This window comes from Cryptotermes secundus, unplaced genomic scaffold, assembly GCF_002891405.2.
Source record: "Cryptotermes secundus unplaced genomic scaffold, Csec_1.0 scaffold696, whole genome shotgun sequence".
Lineage (NCBI taxonomy): Eukaryota > Metazoa > Arthropoda > Insecta > Blattodea > Kalotermitidae > Cryptotermes > Cryptotermes secundus.
In genome coordinates, this window is record NW_019734322.1 from 636,399 (window position 1) to 659,743 (window position 23,345).

A 23,345-nucleotide genomic window follows, 5' to 3' on the forward strand; every position below is an offset into this window, starting at 1 on the left:
CTGTTTATTTTAATTACACCAGTCATCATCCTAGCTGGGGGCGCCCACACTTCTGCCCTTTAGTACTAGCATTATTGATTTTTCTGAAAGCTGTTCATTCAGAAGTTTTTAATGGTTACTACAGACATCATTTGAATGTAAGATTTGAGGCTTTCACGGCGGTGACTATGAAGAAAGCAGTCTTCTGGGATTTGCTCCGTGTATATGTGGTGTTAACCGACGTTTNAAGCGAAGAGACCTCTTGCGGATTTCTTATATTTTTCCTTCTACCCTGAAGATGGAGGCGATACGTTCCTCCGAAACGTCGGTTAATACCACATATACACGGTGCCAAATCCCAGAAAACTGCTTTCTTCATCATTTGAATGGTTCCAAAATTGTTGTGGCTTCTTCATGGTCCTTTCCCAATGTCCCAGAGACAGTGTTGCATGAAACTTCAGGGGTTCTGAGGGTTTGGTAGAAATAAATTACAAGTATAAATTTGAAAAATACTGTGCCGTGAAGTAAATATTAGGGGCACGCCGTAGCGTAGTTGGTTGAGGCACTATGCTACAAGCTAAAAGGTTGTGGGATCGAATCCCGATGAAGTGATTTTTTTTCTCGATTTTTCTAATGCTTCCAGCCACACTATGGATGGCCCTGGGGTCGACCCAGCCTCTAACAGAAATGAGAATCAGGGATATTCTTGGGGGTAAGGGCGGCCGGTGCGTAAGGCTGACAGCCTTTGCGCCGTCTATGAAGCGACTAGAAAATATGGGAACCTCAACATCCCCTAACCCTATGGGCCTCCAGTCTGTTACAAGGATACCTTTACTTTAATGAAGTAAATATCTGCAGCATTTCCATACTGTACCCACAACTGCAATCCTTAGCATTTCTTCAGTAATCTGTTGTGTATGTTTATTGTATTATTTACCAATCTTATTTTATGCTGTACAACATGAAGCCTTGTCATTGGCCCTTACTCTAAGCCAGATTAGGTAATTCAAAATTAATTCATAATGATGCCATTTAATGTTATCCTCTCTGTGCTTATAGCTCTTCTCTTGGAGGTGTCCAGCTAAATTTCATATTAATTTGGGTTATTCTCATGTATATATTATTGCCAATGTGGACATGATTACGACTAGAATCCTGGCTCACGTCTCAGAAATAAAATCTTATTTTGGCCTACTTGACAGAGTGAGCTATGGTGGCTTTTGTCTTGTTTGTCATCTTGCTTCTTCCTTTCATCAAGGCAACAGTTGCGCAGCAATCCTTTATTCATGTGTCATAAAGTTTGGTTAATAGGAAATGCTTGGGGCTAAATATAAAAATGGTATAGAAGGTACAGGCATTGTAGATATCTTCACAATGTTGAAATTAGAAGAGCTTTTGTGTGATATTTACATGCTTCTCAGGCAGTGAGAGTTAACCAGACAGCATCAGGCAGGTATGGGTACTGGACACGGAATTGGCAAGTACGTAGCGTTTGATGTGTAGCATAATTTAGCGTTAGGAAATGAATAAATAGAGCAATGCAATCTGATAAAATTAATTCTGATAAACCATAATACCAACTGACATTGAAATTAGACAGTTCTTTGACCGTTACTTATCAGTGTCCTTGTTTGCTTGTAATGTTCGATGGACACCGCTTTGCGATGGGGAAAGGGTTCTCGGAGCCTGGAGAGCCCTCAGAGACGGTTTGGACTTGGTTTAGCCCTTTGCCAGTCAATGAGCAGACACTTACGGCTCCTAACCCACAACGTTAGAGCAGGGTTTGTCAGACTTGGCGAGTGGTGCTTCTGATCTGTCCAGACCTTCGCGGTCTGCGTCTTGACGTTGAACTGGGAAAGCATTAACGCAGACAGGACTAATTTTCCAAAGAATATAAGTTGTGTTGCCATGCTGGGACAAATGCAACTTGACGCCATGGCTATTCAGAGGGCACTGCTCGCTCAGTGGAGGACCGTGTAATTGAAAGCTATTAATACGGCTGACTGAATGTGGCAAGGTTAGTTTCAAGAACGCGATTTGCAAAACATTCAGTTGAATGAGCTGGGCAAGGATCCAGCTTTCCACGCATTCGCCCCACAAGTTGTCGCCCAATTTGTTCGCGCTGAGTGAAACAAAGGAAAGTAAAATGGTTTCTTGGTATTTAGCTTATACAGTACTTATTCACAGTGTTATGCAACCTTATCCATAAATAATTACCTTGTAACAACTCGAACGTTAAATCCCGATAGCACCGAAATCTGCCGTTCGTCTCGTTACCATGTGAAAAGGTGGGCCCAAGGACGAATAAAATTTGGCCCCCGCCGCCGTGCCAGAAATTGAGTAAGAGGAAAATGTTCACATTTTGAGTATTTATCAATGACAGTCCCGGAAAAGTTGCGCAGTGGAGGGGAAAGTCCATTCGTGAACGTTGAGGGGTGTTGTGATTAGTCATTCGTCTGTTTTCAGTGCGAGCAGACGTCTCAAATTCAGTTAAAAGCAGTCTTCCTTGTACAGTCAAGTTAAAAAAATTTGACTCTTGGTGTCTTATTTGAGTGTATTTCTTTACTGTATTAATATTTTATGTTATTGTTTATTTTTATTCATTGATTTTCTTTTTTGTTTATTTATATTTGTACATTTTTTCTATCTCCTTTAACATGCCACCTACATGAAATAAATTGAGTGGGAAAATGTTGCATTCACAATCAAGAGAAATTGTTAGTAATGTATATAAGTATATGAAAGAGGCTGGGCCAAATATTACAGTGAAGAACATAGGAGTAGAAGTAGTAACGGCAACAGGTGTATCGGAAAGTAGGGTCAGAAGAATAATAAGAGAAAAAATATCGAATCTGGGGCTTCCACTTCCTTTTCGACACCCCATAAAGAAAACTTAGGAAATCTCCACTAGCCATTTTGGACGACTTTAACGAGTCTGTGGTGCGAAGAACAATTAATGACTTCTACATAGTCGAAAAACGGAGACCTCCGTTGAGAAAAGTTCAGGAAAAGTTGAAGAAAACGTTAGACTTTCAGGGATGCGTCTCCACATTAAAGAAAATTATTTTGAAATAGGTTCCGCTGGAAGAAAACAAAAAATAATCGGCAGATACTGGTGGAAGGATATAATATCAGAGCCAAACGTCTTCAGTATTTGCGGCAAATTAAAGAATATAGGGAAGAGGGCCGCCCAATCATCTACATGGATGAAACCTTCATTCATCGCACACCACCTCATATGCATGGAGTGATGGATCCATCCAGGGTTTATTTTCCACTGTGTCCAAAGGCTCATTGTTATCCATGCAGGGGGAGAGCAAGGTTTCATCCCTAATGCCTATGTCCGCTTCAAATCCCACCAAAAAGCAGGAGACTACCACAGTGACATGAACTACACCAATTATGAAAAATGGTTAAAGTAGCGACTTATTCCTAACCTTCCCCCAGATTCTGTCCTTGTCATTGATAATGCTCCCTACCATAATGTACAACTAAACAGAGCTCCTAACTCAAATTCAAGAAGAGATTTTGTGATATCCTGGCTAAAATATCACCTTCCACCCATTACCTTCAGTGACACTGATTTTTCATCATTGCGGAATCCAGACATATAATATGATCCTACCACTCAAACCGAAATACCTATGCTGTAAAATAGATGGAATCTGCAGAACACAATGAGGTAATAAATTATTTCCTTCTGAGAACGCCTGTACTGCATTCCCCTCCACACTTCTGAGCATGCTGGAGCTCTCCCCACCACTACCAATACTTCTCCTACTCCGCGTCGGAGGACTGTCCCTTCTAAGTACGAGTACTACAACTGTATTTTGTTGTTACGTTGTATATCTACTTCCTTTTTAGCAACTAGGATAATTTTGGGTTAACATTTTAAACAAGGAACTGCGGCAGAATACCTTGTTCTGCTTGGTACAAATACAATGTCACCCCACGGGTCGGGATGGGATTCGAACCGCTTTTGCTAATGCGTGTTTAATAAAGACCACAAGTCTGTAGTACAAACGGATGGAGCGACGCTGTTATGACTATACTGCAGGTCGTATAGCATGGATTCACACTAGGCTAAAAGTGCACTGTCTCTGTTACTGGGCAGAACCGGTTACATTCCTCGAATTTTTCTTTTAGGCTCTGAATATAACTGAAACAGATTCATGTGATACCGAATTACTCAAAAATAGTTTGTTAATTAATACGTCACTTCCTCCTTGACTTTTTTTTTCATGTAGGGTATCTCTTTAATACCATGAATAAAATTATATTATATTCTGCTGTAATGTCGCCTTTGAAATTATTGTCACCTGTATGAGTGACTAGCCGATCACAGAGGCCGCGCGGGCTAAGGCATGAACCGTCTTTGCCCGCCCGAACACTGGGGTCGTTAGTTCGAACCCCACTTGAGGCATGGAAGTCTGTGTGCGTTTATTCTGTGTTTGTGTTCTGAGCTGCTTTGCGATGGGCTGATCCTCCGTCCAATGAGTTCTACCGACTGTGTATAGGATAAAGTCTTCTGTCTTCGCTCTTTGCTTCCCAAAGTTACTTTACGAGTGGTGGTTAACCTCCAATCAGTTCGTCTTGGCGTCAGGCCCCGTGAGACCCACGATCACAGACTTTTTTTTTTCAACCTAACCTTTGTGGTCATAGTACTTATGTGACATCCTGTTTGACGAGAAAATGGGCTTGTCTCGTATGAATATGCTTGACTTGTCGGCAAGTGTACGTATCGCACAAATAACATGTTATTAAAAACATCGAAGCTGGTCTAAAGTTTTCCTGTCATCAGTATCCTAGAAGAAGAATTGCTCTTAAATCGGAGGGTCTAGTTGGGTTGGTTGACTGATTCCCAGTGGGCTGGTCTGGCTGAGACCAGCGGTAGGGGTTGTAACCGCACCACTGCCGCGCACTAGTTTAGGTATAATTAGAATCATTAGTACAAAAGATTTAATTACCAGTAGCATGTAATAGCCAAGTCAGTGGGACATAGTCACCTTGCTTGCAGAAATCGACTTATTCCCAGTCTTACAGTTTCAGAGGAAGAACCCCTGTGGCTTTTTATTAGACATTTTGCTTAGAAGTAACACAGCGGCCAACTTTAAGAATACAATCTTTTACAGCTCCAGAACATCGTAACTTAAAACTAGGCGTGCTGGATGCCGACGCTACTTTAATATCCATTACTGAGCTGTCAAAAGCGACGTAAGTTCTTTAAGGACCAAATTCCCATACTACAGTTAGCTGACTGGAGAACAGGAAATTGTAGTAAACTCCCAAATTCCGAATATATCCAATCGGTAGAATTTAGGGGAGGGGGGTGACATAGTAAAGGAACTGACGGACCGAAGACCTCAGGGTTTTGAGAGAAGTCAGTCTCCGAGTTCAGTTGTCTGTCAACCCATAAACTACGTATTTAGACGCAAAATTTGTATCACTGCTGTTCTGTTAAAAAGTCTAAATTAAGAAGCCAAAGTGTTTACTGTAACTATTCTCATAACTTCTAATGTAGTACGACTAGAGGGAGCAAAGTACTTATAGCCAAGTACGAGTATATTAACTGTGTTCTACCAAGCGCATGAAAGTGTCAATAAATGGTTACAGCGCTTAAGTGTCGTGGGTGTAGCATAGAGTTCATCCCTTCCCTGCCTAAGCGAGGCTCTGCTAATCGATCTGAGAAGGAATCTCCTCTCTGCCAACGGCTGAAATAGTTAACCTTCGCCTTTTCTCTTAGCCTACCAAAAATCGTAAAATTGTAAGCCACACCAACGGGAGCTTACTGGCACCCAAACAAATAAGAAGAGGTGGGTTAAGGGGGGCTACCAACCAAAGAGAGGAGACCAACACACGGTGTAAACTGACGGGCGTAAGCAAGGTGAAACGGTTACAATGGGGGAGAAATTGGCGTACAATATGTAGCCAAAGTACACCCGTGGGGGTAAACGGTAAGAGGGTTCCCTTGGTATCTGCTATGGAGACGCAAAAAAAAAAATTCCCAGGGATCCTCGTTAGAGGTTAGGTGAGACTGAAATAGGGCTCTTAATGGATGTGAGTAACTTGATCGTTGAGAAGATCAGAAAAGTTTGCTGAGGAGACTGGTTTGAGGGGGAGTCCCAGTCTCGGGGCCTTGGCCCTCTGCCGGTGCTCGATTACTGCAGTAGATTTGACCAGGTGGGGATATGCTGCCCCGTCGCAAGATAGAGGGTGGCTCTGCCAATGATTTTGGTGGCTGGGGAGAGATTTGTTTTTGTACTTCGAATGGCTCAGATGCTTAATCTTCTGCTCCTTTGTCGTGGAGAGGCAGTCATATTCCTCAGATGCTCTGGTGAGGTTAAGACCGTAAGATGGCTGTTGACAGGGGTGAATAACCTATCAAGATGCAATGAGCTGGGTGTGGGGGAGCTCCCGACTCAGGAGCTGGAGCATTGGCTTTCGCTTGATTATGGCGCTGTTTGCTGGGGGTCTGCTTCCCTTGGCGAGAGGGATAGAAGACAACTTGTGGATCCCAGTCGTCCTCGCTTCGGAGGGCAGGGTACTTTCTCTCCCTGCTTTGAAGAACACAGGTGTTGTGTTGTCTGCTCTATTGTGGAGACAGTCAAACCTTACTTGGACTCTAATGGGGCTCTATCAAGAAGATGATTTTGATAGGCTGTTGAAGAAGGGGACCAGCAGAGAAAACTCTTCTCGAAGGAACTGAGGCCTCGGCTTGAGTTCGGTTTCGGGTCCAGCTGGGGACAGAAGTCCCTGCTAGTGAATGGCACTGTGTGGATGTAGATATCTCGTCAGCAATCTAAGAGAAGATCTTCTCCGGCACACTCTGGCTCAGTTGTTGACTCCTGCTGCAGAGAGGAAGCAGCTGTCAGCTCTCAGGGGCTTCCATGAGGGTACAATTAAATGGGGTATCTTGATAGGAGTGAATAATCTGTCAGTCAAGAAGAAGAAATGTCTGACCAGCAGAAGGGACTGGTCAAGAAGATACTGCTTCTGACGGAAACAGAAGGCTTGGCTGTGTACATTAAACTGGAACCAGAGGCAAGGACTCTGCTGTCCTTGCTGAATAGCAAATGGCATCTGGAATATACCGCTTCCAGCAACCCAAGAGAAGACGACATTATGTCAGTACAAACTTGGTTTGGCATGACTCTGTGACCTTGACTTTAGATGCATAGAGTCGATGACTATTATGAGAACCTCAGACTAGAGGATTTAACAGCCTCATGGTGCTTCAGGCCTTAAATTTCATCCTTTCGAAAAAGCCGCCGTAATTGTTGACTTTATAAATTCAGTTCACACCACATCATCTGTGTGATGAAAACCTTGAACGGCGGGTGGAGGCTAGAGTTCAAGTTCTACTCGAATCCGTAGACAACAACACCCTAAAATGATAAGACCATGTGACGTACAGAAATTAATAAATTCCTTGGAATTGAAAAAGGCCTATGGAATTGATGGCATCACAAATGAATGCCTCAGGCACCTTCCATGGCGACCATTGGTTCACCTAACCCATTTATTCAATCACTGCCATCGGCTGTCCCATTTTCCAAGTTCTTAAAAGGAAGCAAAATTCATAACCTTACCGAGACCAGGTAAGGACCCAAAATTCCCTCAAAATTTACGTCCGATCAGTCTCCTGTCCCCAACAGACAAACTAGTACAGTAAGTTATTCTGAAAATATTCCAAAATCACTTTGAAGAATGGGACCTGCTTAACGCAGGCCAGTTTGGTTTCCGTGCACGTCATATAACGACATTGCAATATATAAGTTTGGCGGACCACGTGACCCTTAATTTCAACAATAAGATGTCTACGACCGCGGTGTTCTTGACCATCGAAAAGTTCTTTTATACCACATGGTACTCTGGTTTGCTATATACGAGTAAGTTAACAAAATTGGAATTTTCGCCCAACTTAATAAGCTTATTGGATGTTTTCTTTCACAACGAAAATTCAGAGTTCCGGTTCAAGGCTATATAGGAACGCCAAGGGAAATGCAAGCAGGTGTGCTACAAGGCTCGGTCCTGTCCACTATTCTTTTCAATTTGTGTATAAATAATGCCCCCCAAACACACTGTGTTCACCTGGCCTTCTTTGCGGGCGATACCTGTCTGTATGCGACAGATCGCAAGGAGGGTTTTATTGTCAGAAAACTCCAGCGCGGTCTCAGCTCAATGGAAACCTTGTGTGAGCGCTGGAATATCAAAATTAATTAAGATGAAACTCAGGGGGTCTACTTCTCTTGACTCGTCTACCGCCCGAGTCTTCTCTTACGCTAAATGGATGAAATATTCCAGCTGTAAATAGTGCAATATATGTAGGCGTAACCTTTGATAGGAGGGTTACATGGAGATTGCACTAGAAATGATCGAAGCCAAGGCCTTCAGAACATTTATTAGAGTGTATTCCCTATTCAGAAGTGAGCGATTGAGCGCTAACACTAAACTGACCCTCCACAAAGATCTCATTAGATCCGTAATAACTTATGCTAGTCCCGCCTGGGAATTCGCGGCAGACACTCATCTAATGAAACTGCAGCGCCTACGAAACAAAGTTCTCCGCGCCATTGCAACCTTTCAAGGCGCACACCGGTTCACGATTTGCACATGGCGTTTAAAGTTCCGTACGTATATACTTAATAAGAAAATTATGCAGGCAACAAGCAGAAGTCATACAGTGTCATGATGAGAATGTTCGCAACATTGGACAAGGCGAAGCCCGACTTACAAAGTATAAGAGGCTTAAACTTTGCAGCGGTCAAGCATACGACCGTTCAAGTGACTTGATTGCCGTTGTAGCGAATACTACTAGAAATAGGACATAGTCTGCTGTATTGAGTCTGGACTGACAGAGGCTGAGGACTGATTAAAATAAATTGACCTTAATTAAAAAAATTAAATTAATATCCCAATATCTTCCTTGTGGTAGTGGCCTCTCTTCTCACGCCGTCTCAACTACTGCCATATTATGAGAGGATCAGTATTATTATCTTCCATTGCAGAAGGTAAGTGCACGAAATTAAAAAATACAATTATGTATTACGTCGGATTAACATACACACTTAAGCTGATGTAAGCAACTAGTGAAACATAAGTTTCCTCAGGGTGCGCCTGCTAAGCTGGAAACCAGTTGCCTGCTTGAAATCGCGACATTTCTCGGAAATATCGGTTGCCAGTTTCCTTGGTGTGCCTTCGCCCTAAGAGTCTCAAGAAGGATTTTGCTCCATGCAGTTAGTTAATTGGTTAATATCACAAATATCCTGACCGTAAGAAAAGAAAAAGCCGGTCACGGTAGCCGAGCGGTCTAGGCATGTACTGTCTTCGCTCGCTTGGAAACCGGGATCGTGGGTTCGAATCCCACTCAGGGCATGGATGTTTAGTTTGTGTGTGTGCGTTTTTCTGTGTTTGTGTACAGGTAGAGGGCTTGCGACGAGCTGATCACCCGCCCAAGGAGTCCTACCGAATGTGTAAGATCTAAAAAAACCGAAGTGAACGTAGAAGTTCATGGAGGTAGGCCTAGGCCCACTGGGGCTGTAGTGCCAAGGGGGAAAAAAAGAAAAGAAAAAAGAACTTGGTGCGAAATGTTACACTGGGCCTTGGACTTAAGTGGATTCTTTGGAACGATCTAAGCAAAGGAAACTGTACATGAGATTAGCACAGGCAAGGTAAGGATTCTCTGCAGGGCAGGTTATCTGACAACAGTTACAAGACAATTAGCAAAGTATAAGATTTAGTGGGAGTACAGCATGTCAGATGGGACAGGGTCACACTGAACTAGCAGGCGATTGTACGTTTTTCTATGGAAATGGGAACGAGAACCATGACTTAGGGACTGAAATTTCTCTTAATCACGCCAGCGCTTCAAAGGGTAGAGTTCACTAGTGATAAGATTCCGTTTATATTACGGTACTAAGGAAGTCGTCGGTGTGATATCGATATCCTTGTTATGAATGTTCATGACCCACTGGAGGACAAACTCATGGTACGATGGGCATATTTACGGAGGAGTAAAGTCCGTATAGGTAACATTTGTCTGATTCGTTTCCTATTCAAAATTATCCAAAAGAGACATGCTTCATCGCCATTGCTTTTCAACTTTGGTTTGGAATATGTCATTTGGAACTTCCAAGAGAACCCGGTAGGACTGAAGCTGAAAGGACACATCTGCCTCTGATCCATGCTGACGGTGTAAATCTGTTGGGAGATTATATACTCGTATATATCGTAAAGAAAAACAGAAGCTCAAATTTACGCTAGTAAGGAGGTTGGTCTCGAAGCAAGCATAGAAGAAGTTAACTGTATGTTAATATCTCGTCACCTGATTGCAGGGCAAAATCATAATATCAAAATAGCTAATAGATTATATTAAAACTTGGACATTTTAAAATATTTGAGAACGGAAGTGGCAAATAAAAGTTTAATTCATGCGAAAATTGAGAACAGATAAATTAGACGAATGCTTGCTACCGTTCAGTTCAAAACCCTTTGCCTTCTGGTTTGTTGTCAAAATATGTAAAGATTAAAATATACAAAAATTAAACTTTTGCCTGTAGTTCTGCATGGGTGTGAAACTTGCTCGATGATGTAACGGGTAGAACCACTCTAACATGGAGCAATACGACAACAAAAAATACAGGCACTGCAAACAGTGAATAGTGCAGGCAAGAGTGAATGCGAATACTGTAACTGATGACCGAAACGTGTTGCGGATAAGTTAAGTTGTAGTGTATGTATACAAAAGTTGTACTGACGGAAATAAATACAGATGAAATGTGGGTATTTGGCTAGAGGTTGCTGAGAAGAATATTTGGATCTGAGTGGAGTGAAATAATAGGAGACCGGAGAAAATTGTATAATGAGGAGCCTCATAGTTTGTACACCTCACCAAATACAATTACGTAGAATGATTAAGTTAAGATGAATGCAATTGGCAGTGCATGTAGCATGAATGTGAGAAAAGAAAAATACACGCAAAATTTTGGTAGGAAAACTAGAAGGAAAGCGACTACCAGGAAAACATAGACGTAGATGAGAGGATAGTATTAAAAGGGTCCTTAGATAATTAGAGTGGGGGGATACAGACTGGATTCATCTGCCTCAGAGTAAGTAGCAGTGGCAGATTCTTGAGAAGACTGCAATGAAACTTAGGGTTCCATAAAATATTGGGATATTATTGGATAGGTTAGCTACTGAGTTCAAGATGGACTCGGCCTCATGGTGTTAGTTTTATTTGTTTAGATATGAGACTTTAGCGCTCCGTACCAGAAATATGAGTAAAAATCAAATTTAAAAAATTGTTCTATGCTCATTACGAGTACTTGCAGATGAATCATGCCGAAAAATGATGAAATCTGTTATAGTATTTTTGCAATACTTCGCTTAACAATTTTGAAGATTGTTTACTGTAGTGATGATTAAATCGGGAATATCTGACTATTTCAGCCGAATTTGACTTTTTTTCTTCGTAGCACGTACGTGTTTTGGTCCATGTTGTTTTTCATTCTCCGTGGTTGCAATAGGTTTACCGTGAAATTTCTCATACAGGATTGTAGCAAATCCAACATGGCAGCCTGTTGTGCGAATGAAATGAATTCTCGTATCCCTGTTGTTGTTATTCTGGGTGCTACGGGATCTGGAAAATCAAAATTAGCAATAGAAATAGCAAGAAAATTTGCAGGAGAAATTTTGAGCGCTGATTCAATGCAGGTTAGTTTGTATGTATATATCGATTTTGTAGCCTGTAGTTTGCTGAGCACATGAAGATTTCTCTTTGTGCAGTGTATGAAACTGTGTCTTATGGGAATGCGTGCTTAGGAAATTTTGAATTTAAAAAAGTTTGATTACGAGTACTAGGTTTCTGTGTGTTAAATTTTATGGTTACACCTTGAGGAAAACCGACTTATGACATGGTTGCAACAACCAATTTATAATTACAATAGTTTGAGATGAATGACCCATTTGATACAGGTACAGAGTACAGGTATTAAGGTCCATCAGGAACATTTCATAATAGTAATTTGTAGTGAGGCCTTAAAAGAGTGTTTTTATCTATTCTCTTCAGGTTTATAATCAGAAGGGATTGCCTTCCATTAAAATGCTTATTGAGGAATTGAGATTACTTGACTTTTGTACCTTGCCTGTTGTCTAATATCCTAAAAGAACAAACCATTTCGGGAACTGGGTCTGTTTCTGTCCTCAGGTGTAGGGGTGGGGGACACTTACTCTTTTTACTTTGGTTCAGTAATAGAAATCTGTGTTGGACCCAGCTGAGAACGGCCTCCCAGCATCTCGCTTGAAAATGGGAACAGATCCGGTTTATGGAACATGTTCTTTTAGATAGTGGACAAAGTCCAAAAGGCAAATGTTGTACACCATCATCAGAAACCATTAGAATTGTTTATTAAGGTGGTCTCTGGTGTTTGTAGTCATACATATGTAATGCAGTGCAGACAGCATATACTATGCAGGCTGAATAGTACCAGCAATGAATAAGCCATAATGCAGCATCAGTACTATTTCAGTATTATTTCAGTATTAGGTGCTTCATGTAAACTAGTAATAATAGGTAAAGTTGTTTTGCAAAAGGTTAAATTATGGAAGAGATATAACTGCACATACTTGTGTTGCTAATAATGTTACATTAGGTTGCCAAGAGTACTATTTATTTCATCCATAGGGTTGTGTAAGTTATGTGATGTGGAGATTCTGTCAACAAGTAACAGGTGGAATATAAATCTTTTCTTACTTATGAGTGAGAAAAATTAGCAAGCTCTTATGTTCAGGTTATAATTAAGAGAACATGGATACATATCAAGTGAACCAGTTATGTTGGTTTAAAACTTGTAAAATTACAAAATTTTGATTGGGAGATTTAGATGTGGATATGAGGATAATGTCAACTGGATCACAGAGAAATATCATGTGAAGATGTGAAATTGTTTGAACTGCACTACGGTAGGACTCATTGATAGAATTTTGTAATGATTTCTGCTTTTCTGTTGGAATAACCTTTGAACTGTTCAAAGAAGATCATGTACTTTGTAGTTAGGTAGTGCATAATTTAGTTAGATTAGGTAAGGTATAGCATGAATGGGGGAGATGAGGAATGCATATAAGATATTGGTGGGAAAGCCAGAAGGAAAGAGACCACTGGGAAGACCAAGTCGTAGGTGGGTGGACAATATTAAAATGGCTCTTAGAGAGAGAGGATGGGATGGTGTGGATTGGATTGATCTGGCTGAGGATAGGGCCCAGTGGAGGGCTCTTGTGAACACGATAATGAACCTTCGGGTTCCATAAAATGCTGGGAAATTCTTGAGTAGCTGCAGAATTGGCAGGTCCTCCAGAAGGGCTCAGCTCCCTGAGTAAGTAAGGTAAGATAAGGTGAAGTTTCCTCTGCTGAACTAATTAGGGACCACTCCATGAAGACGTGTGGAGAAATGTAGGTGTAGCTCCACAGTTTTTGAGCAGGGCACTAGATGGAGGTGAGTGGTCAGCTTAATGCCACGGCTGCTATAGCCATGGGGAAGGGGGTGAGTGGGTGCTAGTGCCAGTCTGGTTCCTGTGGAGTAGAGTATGATCTCTTGACCATGCCAGGAATTGAGCAATGGCTGCCCATTTCATAGCTTGATACTATACTGACTGAGCTACCCTAGCTCCTATTTAGTTATGTCAGTTATTGGGGGATTACCTGTGTACTTAGAAAGGGAGTGTTTTTATTTAACTAGGATTGTAGTTGGTTGGGCAGTCAGTCACTAAAGAAACAAATAGGTTAGCCAGGTAATTGGTCACTGGGTGGTTATATCTGAACTTATAAGCTGAGTCTGAGCTATAGTTAACAACTGAACCCTTCAGAGGTTAAAGTATTCTTTGCAGTTTGTTGTCAGATTCTTCCCTGAGTGAATCCATATGGTAACAACTATACAAAGTCATTGGCCAGATATATCCAATCCAATCCATACCATCCTATTGGATCTTATGAAACAAAATCTTTCCATCTTTCTGGAGAACTCTGTGAACATAATTCTATATATTGATAATCTGTAGTTTCTTTTGGTATCCTATGAGTGTGCATTCTTTCAACATGTTCCTTTGTTCCTGAATGTATATGAGCCACATTCTTCTTTAATGAGATCTAAATATTCATACATGGTTCCTCCTCCTTTGTTGAATCTTCTCCGTGAGACTGAATTAATAAATAGATCGGTTTCTGTTATCAATGAAATTCATAATTCTGTTATTTTGTCTTCATTTTGTTTATGGTTCAGAAGAATATAACCTGGTGATTCATCCAAGAATGAAAGTTGATATTAACCTTCTTATAGCAGGCCTCCTTATGTCTCATGCTTTGCTGCCATATTAAATATGCCATATGGGGTCAAGCAGCAATGCTTCTGACTTGTATTCTGGAAGTGACCAGTTCAGGTCTTGTTCAGGACATTGGCCATCCTGACTGAGGATTTTCATAGCAAATGCTAGGATAGTACTTGAACTTAGGCCACAACAGCTTCGTTCAAAATATTTCAAATCCATTATTCAGTAATTCATCATATTGTAATGTGTTTAGTTACTGAAACTTGTTGGTAACGTGTGTAAGTCCAATCCCACTTCTGACACCAAATTTTCACGTATTGGGTGTATAACGTGACAAATAACTTCACGTCGTATTGGATATAGCGAATTTTATTTCACACTCGCCCATACAATCACAAAGTTTACAATCTCACAACTACTGCTATCTGCAGTATTACAAATACTAGACTGCATACTCTTCCCTGGCCAACTCATAACTCGTAACTAACTCTTGAATAGTCTTCGCTGCTACTTATTTAGCCCCGTTACGGACAACACAGAAAACAGTTACATAATAGGCACCACTGTTGTCTGACGCCGTGTTTGCCAATAGCCTAGCAACACTGTTGGGAGTTGTTTACTGCTGAGTAGCAATGGCAGCATCCCGTGTTACGTCAGCGCTAGGGAGGGAGGGGGGTGTCCTCCATAGCGCAACACGTCACAATATCATTCAATGCTATGTAATTCCGTTAAATTTATTTCAATCTTTGTTATTAGTAACAGTAACTTGCAACAATAGATATGTATATGCATATACAGAGGGTGGACAAAATAATAGCGACACTTAGAAATTGAGGAATAGTAATTTTTTTGTGTTGGCTGCATTGAAAGAACTTCAGTTGACGACACTGACTGTTCTTCCATTTGTTTACACTCTGTAGTGCTCATGTAAGTGCATTAGTGATTATGCTGAGTGACTGTGTGAAAGAATCAGAAAATGGGAGCCTTATCTGAATTTGAAAGAGGACAGATTGTTGGTGCACATTTAGCTGGAGCATCTGTGACAAACGCTGTCACTGTGACAGTTTCTAAGGTTATGTCAATATATATGAATCGTGGAAAGAGAATACCAGTGAAGGGGAACAGTGGGCGAAAATCAACATTAACAGGATGACATTATCATATATTGAGGAGGTTTGTTTAAAGAAATCACAGAACTACTGCTGCACAGGTGACAGACGTGAGCTTCACAAACCCAATATCCATGGTAGGGCTGAAATTGCTAAACCCCCGATTACTGAATGTAATGCTCAGATGCGTAAACGATGGTGTCATGACCATAAAACCTGGACATCAGACAACTGGAAATGCGCTTGTGATATGGTAAGATGAGTCATCCTTTATGCTGTTTCCTGCATCAAGAAGAGTTTACGTTTGAAGAACAGCCAGGGAACCCTGCAATCTGAAATGCCTGGTTCCAACATTGAAACGCATGGGAAGTTCTATGATGGTTTGGGCAGCAATATCATTGTATTCTGTTGGTCCCATTATTACCTTTCATGGCCTAATTACTGCAAGGGAGTACTTGAACAGGTTGTTTAATCAGATGCATCCCATGATCCAGACGTTACTTCAGAACAGGGATGCAGTTTTCCAAGCTGATAGTGTTCACATTCACATGGCTGGGACTCTTCATTCAGTTATGGTTTGAAGAGCATGAAGATGAACTTCAGCATCTTCCCTAGACAGCATGATAACCAGATATCATCTTTGAACCGCTCTGGTCAGTTTTTAATACTAGAGTGAGGAACAAATTCCACCTTCAACATCTCTAAAGCAAGTTGAAGATGTTCTTCAAGAATAATGGTATAAAATTCTGCTAGAGACTGTTCAAAACTGTAGAAGTCCATTCCAAGAAAGATTGTGGCTGTATTGAAGCCAAAAGTTAGTCCAATACCATGTTAATAAAGAAATATGTTTCCATTATTTTGTCCAACCCGTGTATGTGTTAGCAGTTCTTAAGACTATTAAGACTTAAGACGATTTTGTGAACAGTTCTGTCACAGCATGTGATACTAGTTTATACCTAAAGATATTTCAAAGGAAGTTCTGGAAAATTATGATATATGAATTTCCCTTAGAAAACGATTGAAAATAAAATTTGAGCAGATTCATGTAGTGTTCAGGAGGTGCTTTTTTCAGAATATCACCTGAGATATTGACAAGTTTTTTTATGGATTACTGAAGTTTCTCCAAGCAAATGCTGAGGTGGTATCATCATTAGACCATGATTGTTTCCTTCCAGATCCTTTCTGATTCATTATTCACCAACTGTATTACCATTCAACTCTGTAGAAGCCTGAGATTCTGATGATGTCATAAAAGAAGTTACCAAAATAAAATTAGAATATCAAAATGGCAGTTGCTTTTAAGTCATTTGAAGATCTGAGGTCAGGAGCTTGAGGAATATTTTCCCATATAATGAAGTGCATAGTATTGTTGATTTTACTTTTTCAAATATTATAGTGTTTTTGTACTTCAGTGGAATATGGACCAATTGGTGCACTTAAGTGAATTTCAATTGTTTTATTGCTCCATCAAAATACATAGTGAGTTTTGCCCCCAAATCAATAAAGGTCACTACTGTGGGTGTTACTACAATGGGTTACTAGGTTACAGTTAAGCCAGCAATTAAGAAAATTCCAGGAAAATTCAGGTTTTCAGAATTCCAAGAAGCCAGTAAAATGTTTTCAGGCACTAACTTTTATTCAGAAAAAAGTCGTCTTTACTGTGATTGGATTAATTCCTTAAGGGTCATTAGACCCATTCATTTAGTCTTTCACATTTCTTATTATTAATAATGCTGGGCTCTTTGCCAAATCTGTATTAGGCTTTTAATTTCAAAATAAACCACAGAGGTTAAATGTGTTGGATTTGATAAGTGATAAACATCTAGAAATTTCCGTGAGACATTTGTTGGTGTGTTAGAAACTACAGAGTATGCAGAACTTTGAGGTTATCCGTGATTATTAAAGTTTTTTTTTTTAATTATGCATATAAATAGTCATTTAAGCTGCATAATTATTAACTTGTAACATGTTATTCACATATTTATTAATATGTAATATGCTATCCTCTTTGTACTGAAGAATTACTTGAAAGGAACATAGGTTAAGTAGTTCTCGTCATTACATAATGTGCTTGTTGATATGCTTACAAAGCTATTACTTCTGTGCATGTAGATTTGTTTCCAAATAAATCCTCTTTACTTAACAGCAATGCAGAGTACACCAAATATGTGCATAAAGATTCTGTTTTAAAGAACTGGTTACATGTAAGATTTGAGGCTTTCATGGCGGTGACTATGAAGAAAGCAGTCTTCTGGGATTTGGCACCGTGTTAACACCACATATACACGGTGCCAAATCCCAGAAGACTGCTTTCTTCAACTGGTTACATATTTATGATTTAAATTTAATTTAAAATATCAGAATCTGTTAACTAACCCAATGTTATAGAATCGTTTTGAACAGTTGCTGCTTATTTAGTTAATTAAGGAATTCACCATTTTTAGGGAAAATCAGAAGTGTATCATAAGCACGCCATTGGGCCCAGTTTTAATCAGGTCACTGTAATCCATACCATCACGTTCTATCTCTTGATTATAATATTAGTCTTCCGTTTATACGTAGGTTTCATAAGTGATTCGATTTTGTATGCGTTTCAATCCATACATGCTGCATGGGCCCCCCATTCATTCTCCTCCAGTTTAAGGAATCGGCAATGGCCTGCCCTTCTCTGAATTCCCATCTTTTCCTCTGACCTTAATGATATTAGGTGTCTCCACCTTATCGTGGTGAGGGGGTTTGAGTATGAGAGCTATACCAGCGGTAGCATAGCTACTGGCAGGGCCTCCCTTGCTGGACAGGTCAAAGGGTAGGCATCAGAGGAAGAGAGACACCAAAAACTGATGCCGGAAGCATCATCATCAGCAGCGACTTGAAGCACAGAGCAAATGATGCTCGAGATGGTTCAAGTTCATATAGCAACAGGCGTGACCAGAGTGGTTTGAACGGCTGTTGTACTGCGATGTGGAAAGCAAATGGAAAAACTACCACATTATCACTTTTCCTGGATAGTCTCTTTCCAAAAACAGAGATACCATGTATACGACCAGAAGAGGAGGAAAAAGACGTAAGAAGATGCTGGATGACCTTGGTGACAGAAGAGGATATTTTGATTTGAAGGAGAAAGCTCTAGATCGCATCAAGTGGAGGAACTGCTTTGGAAGAGACTGTGGACCTGTCGTATGACAGATTACTGATGAAATGAAAATGAATTAAGAATGTCAAAGTAATGTACGAGTAATGTTCTCCAGTTATTTGGTATTTAATTTGGCCTGTGCCTTTGTATCTGTTCCTAGTCACTAAGTTTCATACCTATATAAAACAGCAGGTTATCTGTAGTTTTGTATATTTTAATTGTTAGGTCTTTCAGTACCATGCAGGAAGATAAAAGTGCAGTCAGAACTGAACAGTCTCTTAATTTCATCATGAATAGGGCCATTAATTTTCTAATATTACTGGAATTTATTAGTGTAATGAATGGTTATAAATTAATTTTCTTCCACTTGTTAATAGTTCTTTATTGTTTAGTGGAATGAAATAATTGCACCGGAATTGCTTGAACTGTACTGCATCGGAATCAGTTGCAAAAAATACCTTGAACCAGACTGTGATATCTGCATAAGCATAGTGATAATAATTGCTTCTGTGTAAGCGCGATGTGATGAAGGCGTAAAGGAGGCCCTGAACCAGAGCTCCAAGCATTCCTCCTCTCCCCGCATAGTGTGTGGGTGTGACAGATGGCCAGTATGTCGACAAATCTGCCATTGACTTTGCCATTACCTTGAGTTTTTTAACCCCCCCCCCCCCCCNGTCTTTAGCACCGCTCTCTTCAAGGTTGCCGAGACACTTGCCAAACTGCGCATCGCGCCTGAGTTCAGTGCCGCATTTTCTCCTGCCCGTCGTGAAACGGTCGGAGCGTGAAGCTCGCTACTCACCTTAGCCAAGGTCTTTATACCATTCATACTATGTATCGAAACAATCATACATTTTATTTCGAAATTTAGGGGGTGATATTTGGATACAGGCAGGATTATGGTGGAGCCAGGGCGGTTCAGGACGGCACCCTGGTGGGTATCGATCTGACACTTCTTTAAATGCATTGATGTGAAGCGTGAAGTTCTTACAATTGGTTTAATTTCCCGCCTCTGCGGTGGAGGCTTCAGGTTCATAAGCTATTTGTCGTCCAATTTTGCAGGTAGAAATGTAAAGTTACAGTTACACCATGAGAATGGCTTCGTATGTTTTATACCAATTTCTTCCTTCTTGGAACTGCGTGCTGAACTGCCCTAGTACTTTGATTTTTTAGGATTAAACACCCGGGCACAAGTGTAATTTTTGTCATTACTGCCACAATACCGGACCGGTTGTAAGGCGTCGTTTTGTATGTAGGAGATGCCTGTTTCGAATCTAAATTGGTGTACCACCTGCCCTAATTCATGTTTTTCGTGATATTTGTTAGGATGTCCAGGTAAATGGTTTGCCTACTCTGTCAGTCATGATCATCTTGCCACATCATTCGGCACCAAATAAATCTTCCCAGTTTAAACAGTATCATTACACGAGCTTACGAACCGATTTCCCATAATGTACTAACTCTGGGTAGCAGAGGCGGTTTCTGAGTACGTTTTTACGTTCTTATGAACAATGAATGCTCTGTGAATGCAGAGAAAGCTTCCAGATTTGTGATTTGAATAGAAAATTGGTAATGGCCCCAGTCCTGTCACTGAGTTACTGAATCACGTTGTCGAACTGAGATTAATTGATGAGGGAAATAAATATGTGTTAATTACTGACGTTAGGCCGCGCCATGCCGGTTACGGTAGCGAGCGGTCTAAGGCATGCACTGTGTTCGCTCGCTCGGAAGCCGAGATCGTGGGTTCGAATCCCACTCAGGGCATGGATGTTTGTGTGCGTTTTTCTGTGTTTGTGTACAGGTAGAGGCCCAAGCAGTCCTACCGTATGTGTAAGATCTAGTAAACCGAAGTGAACGGAGAGTTTCATGGAGGTAGGCCTAGGCCCACTGGGGCTGTAGTGCCACAGAGAGAGAGAGAGAGAGAGAGGTCGCGCCATAGCTCAAGCGGTTAGTCGCTGGCTTCCCACCGAGGTGGCCCGGGTACGATCCCGGGTCTGGTCAAGTGAGATTTGTGGTGAACAAAGTGGCGCTGGGGCGGGTTTTCTCCGAGTACTTCGGTTTACCCTGCCCAACTTCATTCCACCAAATTCTCCATCATAATAATCACCCGTGGCAGGTACAATAGGCCGATCGGTGGCCGCCGTGTCGAGTGGACCCAGCTGGACTCCACACCCCACTAAGCGAATTAAAAAAGAATTATTGACTTTAAGTTCTACGAACGAATTCAGTGGTCATCTGTACCTTAAAATTTCTCTTTGCTACATAAGAGCAGATAGTCCAGTAATCTACATTAAAATATGAAGTTTTACGTAGGGAATGCATAATATGTGTTTAAACTTTGACCACGTATGTTCATATATTAGATAAAATATACTTAACTTTTTTCTGCCGCCCACAAAAATACCGCGTCTCCGGTACATAAATCAGTTAATTTATATTTTATGCGGAAGAAGAAGAATATATGAGATGTACTTTATGAGAAAGAAATGAATAGAGTATTCAGAATGGGGTCTTAACCTAAATAAGACGGAGTACCTATGTGAGAAGGAGTACAAATTAACGATGTCACTCCTTTAAATTCTTAGGATCAGCGTCCATGATATGTATGCAGTGTCCGTCTTTTAGTGCATTAGTTTTTCATTGCTTGCCATTATGTCATTGTAAAATTTAAAAGTATTTAAAAATGTTCGTCAATTATAATAAATATTTATGTACTAAAAACTTGTTAAGATTATTTATCTTATCTGTCCCAATTCTAACACCGCGCATAGTTCCACCACTATGGGAGTCGTTCCTCTTACTCTCAGTGTATATCGTGTCTCGTGTTGTGTGTTCCCTGTTTGGTTGCCGGTGTTGTAGGACACTGCATACTCGTACATATCATGGACGAAAATCAGTGCAACAGGACGCTAAAATACAGCATTATGAATCTTAGGATCAGTAATAACGGCTGTTTGAGCCCATGGCAGAGATATTGGAAGCAGAATCCCTTTGAGAAGCGTTCCAGCAGAAGTGTTACATGGAAATGTCTGAATAGACGTACACCCGGGGAACGTAAGAACAATACCTATACTTTACAGCTTAGTGGAAACTGTTCTGTCATATAGGCGAAATGTGGCAGCAAAATAGGACGATTGAATTTGATTACTATATTCTCGCTGATCACAGTGGCGGTGCTGTCTCGGCCCGCTTGTACACTGGAATCCTAGGTTCGAATTTCACTTGGGACGTGGATATGTGGTCGCGTTTCTTTGTGTTTGTGCTATTCTGTGTAGGTAAGAGGAGCAGCGATGGGTTGACCCCCGTCCACGTAATTCTTTCAGTTGTTTATAAGATTCGTACATAGTTCCAAACTTATTCCTGAATTGTAACCCGCAAAGACTGAAGATTATTCGGGGGAAAATATGGGGAGGAGTGAAACAGTATGGGAAGAAACGCGCGTTGCTTTAGGTATAACAAACCTAGAAAAGAGTTAGAGATTGTGTGACCATATTGCAGAAATTAGCGGGAAAATATTGCCGGAAAACGTGTTACACTGAACACTACCAGGAACAAGAAGAGAAAGTAGAAAAAGATGAAGAATTAGTAGTAGGAGGAGGAGAGAGTGGAGACGCATGAGCTCCACTGAAACAGCGAGGTTTGGAAGGTGGAGACTGATAAAGTTGTCCCTGTGCTTAACTAATTAAGCACTACTCCTTGAAGACGTATGGAGGAGTGGATGTTTAGATTCACGTATTCTTTACATTGGCTGTAGTTGAAGCGAGTGGTCATCTTCACACCTCGGTGGAGCCTCGGGAATAGATTAATATGGAAATTAATAAAGACAAACACATGAAAGGGGTGAAAGTAAGAAGAGAAGAAATAATTGGAAGTAATAGGGAAACAACGGCATGTACTGTCCTCGCTCGCTTGGAAACCGGGATCGTGGGTTCGAATCCCACTCAGGGCATGGATGTTTAGTTTGTGTGTGTGCGTTTTTCTGTGTTTGTGTACAGGTAGAGGCCTCGCGACGAGCTGATCACCCGCCCAAGGAGCCCTACCGATTGTGTAAGATCTAGAAAAACCGAAGTGAACGGAGAAGTTCATGGAGGTAGGCCTAGGCCCAATGGGCTGTAGTGCCAAGAAAAAAAAAAAGAAAATAGGGAAACAGTTTACATTTTTGTTTGTGAAAATGACCCCGGAAAGGAAACAAGAACACAGATCCGTCCTCTGAAAGGCTCGATCTATATAAATGGCACCCTGCGTGACGGGAGGGAGTTGCTTTTGCCATGACATGGCTGCTTCTGGGGAAGATAATGTTTTTTTGCAAAAGGACAAGGAATTTCGCCTTAGGGTTCGCCACCTGAACCCCACCATTCACTCCTATCTAGTGCCAAGGTTAAGAATGATGGCGATGCACCTCCGCTCCCCTCATGTCTTCATGGAGTGGTGATTAATTAATTAAGCCCAGTGGTAACTTTATCTTTTACCTTTGGGTTCGCCACCGTATGCATACCATCTGTGTGACTCGTGAAGCCTCCTGTCAAATGCGGACCGGGAACATACAGAGGTGAACCTGGCCACTCACCTCTGTGTAGTGCCAGCATAATAATTCGCGGACTTCCTCTCCACTCCTCCATACACCTTCATGGCATGGTGCGTAATTAATTGCAGGAGTGACTATCACTGCGCATGCAGGCCTGGCTGGTCTTCTACGTCGTAAAGTGGCCAGAACGCTCGCAGTGACGTTGATATTCATGTTCCGGTATATTATAATTCCACGAGGCTGTACAGCTGTGTGGCCGTGCGACGTATTTAAATTCCGCTTT

General features: G+C 41.1%; 1 protein-coding gene across 1 annotated transcript in view; it reads left to right on the forward strand.

The window, feature by feature from the left end:
* The first annotated feature begins 11,541 nt into the window (after positions 1–11,541).
* The window catches only part of LOC111868653 (tRNA dimethylallyltransferase), a 126,492-nt gene continuing 114,688 nt past the window's right edge, over positions 11,542–23,345 (forward strand). Inside the window, exon 1 of the mRNA XM_023859512.2 lies at positions 11,542–11,691. Coding sequence (XP_023715280.1) covers positions 11,548–11,691 — 144 coding nt within the window. The 5' untranslated portion in view covers positions 11,542–11,547. The remainder of the gene's footprint in view (positions 11,692–23,345) is intronic.